The sequence below is a fragment of the Elephantulus edwardii genome, unplaced genomic scaffold (assembly GCF_000299155.1).
Source record: "Elephantulus edwardii isolate Elephantulus edwardi_28Jun2011 unplaced genomic scaffold, EleEdw1.0 scaffold00328, whole genome shotgun sequence".
Lineage (NCBI taxonomy): Eukaryota > Metazoa > Chordata > Mammalia > Macroscelidea > Macroscelididae > Elephantulus > Elephantulus edwardii.
The window spans coordinates 2,273,665-2,285,766 of NW_006400078.1; the positions used below are offsets into that span (position 1 = coordinate 2,273,665).

Genomic DNA, 12,102 nt, shown 5'->3' on the forward strand with positions numbered 1-12,102 from the left:
TATTCTATTGGCCAATATTTTATTCAAGATTTTTGCATCTATGTTCATAAGAGATATTGGCCTATAGTTTTCTATTTTGGTGGTGTCCTTTCCTCACATTCAAAATTTAAAACAGATGTGACTTTTTCATGGATCCATTTGGGTTACAGATCTCTCTCTTTGAGATTTTTAAAATAATAACAAAAAAATCATGTTTTTCCTTAATGCATGCATTCTGAAGTTTATTTTCTGTGATTTCTTACTGATAATTAACTTTAAAAAATCACATCTGAATCTTAGATAAAGGTAAAGATTAACTTCAAATTTTTTGAGAGTGTATTTGAGTAGAAATTCAAGTTTAAAGATATAACATCACTTTTATTTATTCCTATAATATAAGCAGTTCTTGAATATCTGAAATATTGAACAACTGGTTGATTGAATAACATAAAAATTACTTGGCATTCTAAACGTATTTTAACTTCTACCAGTGCAGGAGTGGCATCCACTTCTGAAATAGCTTGCCTCCCAAAACTCTATGAACTTGGAGAAAAGATGAAAGACATACAAGTGTTCAGGTCTTCCATTCATAGGGTCGCTATAAGTCATCTATGACTTGACGACACTTAACAACAACAACAGCAGCAACAACAACAACAACAACAACAACAACAACAAGAGAGCTCTGTTAGCCTAGTAGATAGAAAGTTATGCTACCAAGCCAAAGGTGGGTGATTTTAATCTGCGGCCCTCAGGCCTGGTCTTAATTGGTTTTGGTCAAACATTCTTCTCAGCAGTATAGCACTGGTCTGTCCATTTGCTGTACAGAGGTAACTCAGGGTTGCTGTAATGCTGAACACTGTGACACTAATGTGTCAAATGTGATAATGATTACCCATGGTGGACAGTGTTTGGTGGAGCTCCCCTATTAAAACAAGCTTGGAAGCAGGAGTGGCATCCACTTCTGAAATAGCTTGCCTCTGGAAACTATATAAACTAGGGGAAATGATGAAAGTTATCCAAGTGTTCAGGTCTTTCGTTCATAGGGTCACTATGAGTCGTCTATGACTCGACAGCATTTAACAGAAAGAAAGATACCTGGCTTTGTATAAGGGCTTCCCATCTTTCTGGGAAGAAAGGGACTCATCCCCATGACTGCTTATTGACATGCTCTGGTGGTCTAGTGGTAAGAAACTGTACTGCAATCTCAAAGGTGCATGGTTTGAATCCACCAGCTGCTCTGCAGAAGAAGGATAGGAGATCTCCTCCTGTGTGATTTATTGTCTCCGAAAACCTGCTGGAGGGTCAGCTAGGGGTGGGTTCTGACTTGATGGTATGCCTCAGCTAGAAGCAGCAACAAAGCTCTCAAAATGAAATCGCTTTGCAGAAGGGAAATCAGGGGTTTTGCCATGAGGACAGGACCACTGTGTGGTCGAGGTAACACCATTACACACTCTCCTGACCCAGCTATTCTGGCCTGGCACAGTGGTGAGAGTGCATGCTTTGAACGTGATAGCAGAGAAAGTGACTGCAAACTCAAAAAGGAGAAGATGGAAGTCCTGGGCTCGGCGTCTTAAGAGAAGGCTCTTTCTCCTGAAAGAGAAGGTGTGGCCATGCCTGTTGATCCGGACAGGACCAGGCTTCACCTGTGACATTGTGTACAAGCAGTAAGCAGTGGTAGGATTGACCAGTCAGATCCTAGGTCCCGCTCTGCTTGGTCTCCAAAGAGGACTGAGCTCCTTGTTCTGAGTACATACCTCAGGCTGCAAAACTTAAGGTATTCAGACTTGTTAGCAAGAGGATGATGGTGCTTGAGGGATTTATTGAAATCAATGAAGTGATGATACTACATACTGAGGCCTTAATTTGCAGAGAGGATTATTGTTGGTCAAAGGGAGTGGGGCCAGGTGAGCTCCTGAGACATTTTCATTTTCAGCACCCAGACTGGGTAGGTGGCAGAATCAGGACTTGAGTGAGGCAAGTTAGGTGCCCAGAGCCCAAGATTTAAGGAAGGACTTACTGTCAGCGTGGGACAAGGCCAAGATCTGACTTGACAGCGAGGACCTCCTTAAACCTTATGCAACCAGGGACCATGGTAAGGTGGTGGTAGCACGTGCAAGGAAAGGTCAGAGATCCTGGTTTGTGACCGTGACTAAGGGCTCTCAGTGCTGTTGCGGTTGTCAGGTGCCATCCAGTCGTCTCTAACTCACAGTGACCCAGTGCACAGCAGACCAGAGCCTTGCTCAGTCCTGCACCAGCCTCACAATCTCTGCTGCGCTCACGCTCCCTGCTCTAGTCACTGTGCCGATTCATCTCATCGAGGATCTTCCTCTTTTTTGCTGACCCTCTACCCTTCCAAGCATGATGTCCTCTTACAAGGACTGGACCCTTCTGGCAACACGTCTAAAGTATGCGAGATGAATCTCACCAAGAACACCAAGGAACCAAGGAAGGCCTAAGGACCTTGATCTGGACTTGAGCCTTCAGAATGGTGATAAAATAATTTCCTGGTAAAAGACAAAAAGAAACAATAACCAAAACAAAACAAAACAAAACAAAACAAAACAAAACAACAAAATAATTTCCTGTTCTTTAAAGTCATCATCATCTACTTGTGGCGTTGATGTTATGGCAGCATTGAAAAGCAAGTTGTTGACAGTTTCAATCTCTTCTCCATCCATCATGACTCTGCCGACTGGTCCAGTGGGAAGAATCTTTGTTTTCTTGATTTTGAGATGCAATCCATATCAAGGCTGCATTTCTTGATCTTCTGCAACAAGTGCTTCAAGTCCTCCTCACTTCCAGCAAGCAAGGTTGTGTCGTCTGTGTAACGCAGGGTATTGATGAGTCTCCCTCCAATCCTGATGCCACACTCTTCTTCATAGAGTCCAGCTTCTCAGCGAATTCACTCAGCATACAGATCGAATAGGTATGGAGAGAGAATACAACCTTGACACACTCCCTTCTTAATTTTAAACCATGCAGTGTTTCCCTGCTCTGTTCGCACAATAACCTCCTGGTCTAGGTATAGGTTTTGCATGAGCACAATTAAGTGCTCTGGGATTCCCATTCTTTTCAATGTTAGTCACAACTTGTTATGAGTCACACAGTCAAATGCCTTTACGTAGTCAATAAAGCACAAATGACATTCTTCTGGTATTCTTTACTTTTAGCCCGGATCCATCTAACATCAGCAATGATGTCCCTGGTGCCATGACTTCTTTTAAATCCTGTCTGAACTTCTGGAAGTTCCCTATCTATGTACTGTTTTAGCCATTTTTGAATGATTTTCAGCAGTATTCTGTTTGCATGTAATAGTAATGATATTGTTTGATAGTTTCCACATGTAGTTGGATCACCTTTCTTGGGACTGGGAACAAATACAGACTAGTTCTAATCCATTGAACAGACAGCTGTCCTCCACATTTCCTGGCATAGACTGGTGAGCACATCCAAGGCTGCACAAGTCCGTAGGAACCAAGATGTGACCTTGAATCTATTTCATTTGAATGTTAAGATCATTTTAGGTATAGGTTTGAGACACTGAACAGCAGTGATACAAGACTGGAGGAGTTGAGGGATGATATCAAGGATATTATCCAGGAAGAAGGCAAAAAGTCATTACTAAAACAGAGGAGAAAGGAAAAAAAGGATGTCAGAAGAGACTCTAATAATTGCAAAAAAAAGGCACTGGAGCATCAATAAGTTAAAACAAAAGGAAAACATGCTGAAGTAAAAGAGCTGAACAGAGGATTTTAAAGGGCAGCATGGGAGGACAAAGCAAAATATTAAATGGGATGTGCAGAGAGCTGGAACTGGAGAATAAAAAGGGAAGAACTCTCTCTGCATTTCTCAAGCAATATGGAAAGATGTTATAGAGAATATATTGAAAGACCCATAAAGTATCAAAAGAAGAGGGAGGGAATACACAGAATCACTATACTACAAAGAACTGACTGACACTGAAAACTTTCAGGAAGTACTGTATAAACAGTATTCAATGGTAATGAAAGAGAAGTGGGAGTTGAATTAAAGGCACTGACAAAAAATAAGGCCCCAGGAATTGATGGTATCCCGGTTGACTTGTTTCAGTTAACAGATGCAGCATGGGATGTGCTCACTAGTCTATGTCTGGAAATCTGGAGGACAGCTGTCCAGCCAACGGATTGGAAGAGGTCCATGTTTGTTCCATTCCTAAGAAAGGGGATACAAGAGAATGTGGAAACTATCCAACTTTTTACAAAAGTGCAATAAAAACTCTCCAAGTTAAATATTTTTAATATTTAATTAAAGTCATAGACAGAAAAGTTGGAAGGTAGACACTGGACTTGTACCTAAGTCTGCCCAAACACCTGTGCTCTTCCAGGGGATTTACACCTGAGAGGTGAGCCTGTTCTATGTTGCTGTTGTTAGGTGCCGTCAAGCTGAGTATGACTCGTTCATAATGACCTATGAATGAAAGATCTGAACCCTGCTACTTCCTGCACCATCCTGACACACAAGAGCCCATTGCAGCAGTCACCGTGTCAATCCACCTGGTTGAGGGGCTTCCTCTCCTTTGCCAGCCATGCACCCTTCCCAGCATTATGTCCTTCTCCAAGGAATAGCCCTTCCTAGCAGCATGCCCAAGGTATGTGAGGCGAAGCTTCATCATTCTTGTCTCCAAAGAGCACACCCACTGCACCCTTTCCAAGCCATATAGGTTTGTTTCTGTTTTATAAAAGGCATAAAATAGAAAACAGAATAGGAGCTGACCCATTGAATGTTGACCGCAGGTTCTCTGTGGAAATTCGGGGATTACAAGGGGCAAGGTCTGAAAACTACTGCCCAACGGTAAGCAGACTGCCTTTTGGGGAACAGAGAATGTTAGGGCCACTTGCTCCCCAGAACTCCCTCATATCCTCTCCTCCCAGCCCTGGGTCCCAGCACAGCAGCCCTTACTTGGTGGGGCCAGGTGGACCACATATCCATCGCCAACGTAGATGGCCCAGTGTCTGTAGAGAGGGCGGAATATCTCAATCAGGTCTCCAGGCTTGGGCTGTGGCTGCAAGATAAGAACAGAGTTGTTAGAGGAAGCAGGTGACTTTGAAACAGGGTCCACCCTCTTATGGGAAATCGAAACTCAGTCTGCCCCACTGTCTCTCATGCTGATTTACATCCTAGGCCCTGATGGGGTTCACTCCACGAGCCTGGGCCCCAGCCCTGCAGGCACCATGGCCCCGATTGTTGTTACCACATACTGCACATTGCAAGCTGGGTAACTTCTTCCTAAGCTGGAACCTCTGCCCACTTGCCCATGTTTCCAGGATATACTGCCCCTTCCTCTGAGCCAAGCTGAATGAATCTATAACTCACCCTTGGAGGGGGCACTATGAATAACCCCGTTCGTGGGTGGGAATCGAGGCTCAGATGTGTTAAGTTGCCCGTGAGCGACACTTCCAGGATTCTAGGCGAGGCTGGCTGACTCCAGGCCAGCTCTTGACCACCTCGGATCTCCCTGGTTATTTGACTTGAGTTGCCAGCAGTGGTCCCTGTCAGGGGTCACCCAGTTATAAGGATATCAGGCAGATGCTCCACAATCTGGCACAGGGCCTGGCTCTGGGAGTAATGTCCTCCTGGCTGTGGCTCCTGATGAGAACAGATAGTGACTGGGGACGTGAGGCGGTGTGTCTGAAACCACACGTACACGTGTATGAGAAAGGGTGTAGGTGAGTGTGTGCAGTGAGTGCATGTGGGGAGCATGTGTGACTGTACGTGAGGGGAAGTCTAGAGTGTGCACCAGAGCACGTGCATGTGTGTGAGTGCACGTGCGAGAGTGGACATGTGTGCGTGTGTGTGAGAGAGCAGGGTCCATGTATGACAACTTGTGTGCCACGGTGCTCCTCAGGGTCAAGTCCGGTTAGAGGGTTGTGGGATAGAATTTGAGAAAACATCAGAGGTTCAAGGTCATCACCATTCAGAAATATCAAGGCCCAAGTATCAAGGCTAAAGGCTGGAGGCTGGAACAGGGAGTTCCAACTCTGACCAGAATCAGGGATCACAAGCTTTATTGATTCACATCAACCTTAGGTTGCTGTAAGGAACAAGGGAAACACCCTTTAGAAAACCAAGAGACAGGGCCGAGGTCCGTTCACCCAGCTCCTCTGGCCTCTGCCCTAGTCTTCCAGGACACAGTTCTGGCCACACTGCCTTCCAGAACAGTACACAGGTGAGTTGGCCCTCTGCCCACTGGGCCTTAGGTGCACAGAGCCAGAGAGTGAATCCTCATCCCACCATCACACTCGGTGCGTCCAGCTGAGGCAGAGTATCCAAGACAGGCTGGAGGGAGGACTCAGTCACGTGTGGGCTTCCCACAAGGTCACCATGAGTCAAGGTCAACTGGACTCTGAGAGGATTGTTGTTGTTGTTGTTGTTATGTGCCGTCGAGTCATTTGAGACTCATAGTGACCCTATGTACAACAGCCCTAAACCCTGCCCTATCCTGTGCCAATCCCATTGCCTCTGACACACCCATCCCGATTACTCCAGTCACTGACTCAATCCACCTCATAGAGGGTCTTCCCCTCCTGCGCTGTCCCTCCACCCTCCCAAGCATGATATCCCTCTCCAAGGACCTGTCTCTCCTTGCAACATGTCCCAGGTTTGTCAGACGAAGCCCCATAATCCTTGCCTCCAAGGAGTAGCCTGGTTTAACCCTCTCTAGGATGAATCTGTTTGTTTTCTTGGCAGTCCATGGTACATTCAATACTCTTCGTCAGCACCACAGCTCAAAGGCGTCAATTCTCCTTCTGTCCTCCCTAGTCATTGTCCAACTCTCTGATGCATAACAAGTAATTGCAAAGACCATGGCTTTTATCAGGCGCACCTTTGTCTCCAAAGAGACACTGTTGCTCTTCAGTACTTTAGAGAGGTCCTTAACAACAGACTTTCCCATCGCAATACGTTTTTTGATTTCCCTGGCTACTGGTGCCAAGAGTGTTGACTGTGGAGCTGAGCAAACTGAAGCTGTGAACAATCTCAATCTCTTCGCCATCCATTGGTCCAGTGGTGAGAATCTTTGTCTTTTTGACATTGAGCCTCAGTCCATACTGAAGGCTGCAGTCCTTGACCCTCTGCAGTAAGTGCACGAGGTCCTCCTCAGTTTCAGCGAGCAAGGTTGTGTCATCTGCATAACGCAGATTGTTGATAGATCGTCCACCAATCCTAACGCCATGCGTCTCCTCATAGAGCCCAGCCTCTCGGATAATCTGCTCTGCATACAGGTTGAAAAGGTATGGAGATAGGACACATCCCTGGTGCACACCCTTCCCAATTTTGAACCATTCATTGTTGCCCTGCTGTGTTCTGACGACTGCCTCTTGGTCCAAGTATAGGTTTCGCATTAGCACGAGGATTAGGGTGGTATAAAAATGATACTCAATTGTGATCATCAGTCTCGAGAATAACCTTGAGGCAAGGCCAAAGGTCAGTTTCCTTGTATTTCACGGAAACATGAACACTGCAAACAAGCATCCCGTACAGTGAGCAGGAAAGCTTCTGCTGGGGGTTTACAGACAAAGCCACGTTCTCCTCCTGCAGCAGAACCATTGAACTTCAGCAAGGAGGGTGTCCAGACCTTACCAAGAACTTACTGCAGACCCAGAATCAGAGGGTCTTCAAGGATCTCTGAATGGAAATGCCATCAGAGAGCTCCTGAAATTGTAAGAAATATAAAGACAGGACTTAGGGCCCCGGGGAGCTTACTGGTTCCAGACAAATACTACTGAAAAAAAGACCTAGATACAGGAATACAGGGTAAAACAACAAACAAACAATCAAACATTGTAGCTCAATGATGCCAAAAGCCCATGTTAGAGGGTCAGTGAGTGAGAGGAAGACCCTCATCTGGATGGGCTGACCCAGTGACTACCTCCGTGAGCTTGAGCACGGCTCGGAGGAGGCGCAGGGCATAAGGCCGTGATGAGTTTTAGTCAGCTCAACAACACCTAACAACAACAGCAGCAGCAACATGTCAGTTTAAGCGGAAAAAGAAAATACACTCCATTAACTGCAAAGGTACTGAGGCTTTCTAACACTAAACACGAAAAGATAGTGGAGTCGTAAATACATTACACTAAGTTGCTCAGAAAGCTGCATGATAGTGATTCCACACATTGAACATTCTAGAACAGGCAAATTCGCAAGGCAGGGAATCAATCAGTGATTGCCAGCAGGTAGACCTGAGGAGTGAGTGGGATTAGCAGCCAGCTAGATGATTGCAGGTTCTAATCCACCAGCCACTACAATAGGAGATGCTCTAATGAGAGGAAGGCCTTGTGGTCTGTGTCTGTGAAGATCACAGTGTGGGAATCCCTGGGGGGAGTTCTCCCCAAATTCATAGAGCTTCTGGAGAGGCAAGCTATTTCAAAAGTGAATGCCACTCCTTCTTCCAAGCTTGTTTTAATCAAGAAGCTCCACCAAACACTGTCCACCATGGGTAACCATTCTCACACTTGACACATCAGTGTCACAGTGTTTAGCATCACAGCAACCACGAGTTACCTCTGTACAGCAAATGGACAGACGAGGGCTATACCACTTAGAAGAAGGTTTGACTAAAAACAATTAAAACCACCACACCCAAGTCTCAGCCAAAACCCAGAAAGCACACTTTAGCAGAATCTGGCTGCTGCACTCATCTTCCCAGACTGAAAGTAGCCCCATTGGCAACTAAATATAAATATAGATAGATAGATATAGAGATAGAACTAGAAACAGAAATAGAAATATATTTATACATACATATACATATACATATACATATACATATACATATACATATACATACATATAAATAATGCAAACTTTTATTGCTGTTTGAGTGAAAGTTTACAGAGGTTTTCTTTTCAACAATTTGTACACCGTGTGTTTCTCACTTCTATTAAGCCTTCTTTCCTATCCCAGCCTTCTAAACTTTATCCCGGGGCAAATGCTGCCCTTTCGCTATTACACTGTAGATGGTTCTAGAGAATGCTTTCCTCTCAGGCGTTACTGATCATTTAATAAGTCTGTTTATCGTTTGCTTCAGAGTTGCATTCTGTTTCAGGATTAGGTTTCAGTTTCAGGTGAGTCTCTGTGGACTCCTGGAGAGGGTGAACCCAGGTTGCTCCTTGGAGGCCAGGACTTTGAAGCTCTGTCTCATATACTTTAGGCATGTTGTCAGGAGGGACTGGTCCTTGGAGAAGGGCATCGTGCTCGGGACGGTGGAGGGTCAGTGCAGGACAGGAAGCCCCTGGACGAGATGCCACAGTAACTGTGGCAATGGGGCAGGACAGGGCAGGGTTCAGAGCCGTGGTTCAAAGGGTCGCTATGAGTCATAGTCAACTTGATGGCACCTAACAACAACAACAACAATAAGGGTCATAATCTTCATTAGTTTTGGTTAGATTAATAAGCCTGAACTTATTTTTTTAATGCGTTTGTGTTTTGTTCTACATTTAGAGAAAACAATTTTTAACAATAGTGAAGTAACATCTATGGTTTGGAAGGAAAAGAGCTGTGATTCCCCCTGTTTAATAACCCAGTGAAGTGCTTTCCCTTCTAAGGGCAAAAGACAGAGATTTCCAAATAAGTATTAGCTAAGAAACCCCAACAAACCCAACAATAAAACATAGTACTCAAGAGTAAGTCTTTGAAAATGGAAATAAAATGTGAAAGATTCATCTGTGAAGCCTGATGCAGCAGGTAGAAGCAAGGACTTCGTGTTCCCACAGCAGCAGGGGAGGGTAAGAGACAGTGTGGAGCTCAGAACTCGGAATGAGCCATGCAACACAATGCTCTTGTCGAAGTTAAAAATGCCTGCACGCATGCACCCTTTGTAAGAACCGTACTAGAAAGATAACTTTTAAAAAGTAACAACAAAAGCCCAAAAGAGATTCTATGAAATAAAGGACACACATCAGGGTTGATGCCAAAGGGAGATAAAAATAAGAAATGATGATAAAAAGGAACAAATAATAAACACACATATAAGATGGGGGGAGGGTCACACAGAGACCAGCGAAGATTGGGTGTTACGAACCGGGGATATGAATAATTCATAGCACTGTGGTTCCCTCCAGAAAAATTCATTTTTCAGTGACACAATGAGCCAACTGTACTGAATCAAAATGAAGAAGTCAAGATACCATGTATCCAACTTATGGCTACTCCTTCCCAGGTGCCAGATGTGGCCTGTGTTTGTTTTGAACAGCATCAGGGGAACAATGGGGTTACCTATTTTCTAATGATGAAAAGAAGAATACTGTATTATGATGCATGCCGCTTCTGTTTATTGGAGATTTCTGGATCCATGCAGTTTTCATAGCACACAACCATGGCTGTTGCTTTGCGTATTGCCCACAGCTGCTTTTACTGAACAACCTTTGTGGCCTCACAGAGGATTTGCTGACCCTGTTAAAAAAGGATCATGCCACAGACATCAGGTTTTTGTTTCACTCTCTCAGGTCCTGTGAACACCAGCACAGAACCCGGGTGTCAGTGAATCTAAGGACCTGGCAGTGCCCTGGAGGCCAGGGCACCAAGTGGCAGAGTCACCTCCTCCAAGCAGGGCTCAGGGAGTCTCTGGTCAGCATGGCATCCAGGGCTCTCCCATATACCGCATGCTAATGACAGTGGCAGATCTGACACTCTGTGTCCACTGGATTTCAGAACAAAAAGTCTTTATCTCCCCCACAAAAGCAGAGTTATAAAGAGCTGAGGAACAGCCATTTCCCTTAGCAAGCAAACTGAAGGGCCATTTCCGTCCTATGAGATTTTGTGCATAAAAACCAACGCAGGCAACCCTCCCCAGGAACCACGTGCACCGTCCAGGGGCCTATAGCCCCAGCAGCAACATGCGGACGGTACCACCTGTTGTTGGGTGCTGTGGGGTCAGCTCTGACTCATAGCAATCCCAAGCACAATAGCCTGGTAACGCTGTGCTCAGGGAATCTTTCAACCACGAGTATTTGAAAAGTCAAACATCAATATATAATGGTGGGAAGAAGGCTATTCACTCAAACTTGACTCCTAACCCAGAAAGGAGCCCTGGCAGAGTCCTAGTTAGTTATTGAGACTGTAATAAATTGAACTTAATGGAGCTCTGGTGGCCTAAGAAGCTATACTGCAATCCCAAAGGCATGTGGTTCAAATCCATCAGCTGCTCCACAGAAGAAGGATGGGCAATCTCCTCCCACTGAGATTTATTGCCTTTGAAAATGTAGGGTCAGCAAGAGGTGGTTCTGCCTTGATGGTACACAACAACAACCAGATAGACAGTAGAGAGAAGATGAGGTTATATGAATGAATATGGAAATAATTTGTTGTTGTTGTTATGTGCCATTGAATCGCTTGTGACTCATAGCAACCCTATGTACAACAGCCCTAAACTCTGCTCTGTCCTGTGCCAGTTGCACTGTCTCTGACATTCCCATCCCGACTACCCCAGTCACCGAATCAATCCATCTCCTAAAGGGCCTTCCCCTCCTGCGCTGTCCCTCCACCCTCCTAAGCATGATGTCCCTCTCCAAGGACCTGGTCCCTCCTTACACATGTCCAAAGTATGTTAGACAGAGCCTCAGAATCCTTGCCTCCAAGGAGCTGCCCAGTTTAACCCTTTCCAGTATGAATCTGTTAGTCATGTTAAAATGCATTATTATATAAAAATACCTTTTAAAAGTAAGTTGATGTATAAAGTGTTCACCTTTACTACGTACAAATGTGGGAAATTCTTGTATATTAGGTACAGCAGGGAAGTGCCAAATAGACTTAATATTCACATTTCATGTTCTAATACTTTAGTAGGCATGGATTATTTTCTAATAAAAAATAATAATTTTTTTCCATGGTGAAAAATCTCCCTCATGTCAATAAGATTGTGGTTTCTCAGTAAGAAAAGGTTGCTATTTTGTCACTGAGACCTCTGGCAGTGTCTGTGTAGCACTTGTACCTACGTCCACCCTAATGATGCTTAAGAAACAATGACAGAGGGAGCTCTGGTGGCCTAGTAGCAAGAAGTTGCACTGCAATCCCAGAGGCACATGGTTCAAATCCACCAGATGCTCTGCTGGAGAAGGAGGGGCAATCTCCTCCTGTACCAGTTGG

General features: G+C 44.9%; 1 protein-coding gene across 1 annotated transcript in view; it reads right to left on the minus strand.

The window, feature by feature from the left end:
- LOC102872279 (HRAS-like suppressor 3-like) overlaps nt 1-6,949 on the minus strand; it is a gene marked incomplete at its 5' end in the record, with an annotated part of 15,774 nt that extends 8,825 nt beyond the window's left edge. The window contains 2 exons of the mRNA XM_006901519.1: nt 4,921-5,023; nt 6,941-6,949. Of these exons, the coding sequence (XP_006901581.1) occupies nt 4,921-5,023; nt 6,941-6,949 (112 nt within the window). The remainder of the gene's footprint in view (nt 1-4,920; nt 5,024-6,940) is intronic.
- Between the last annotated feature and the right edge of the window lie 5,153 nt (nt 6,950-12,102).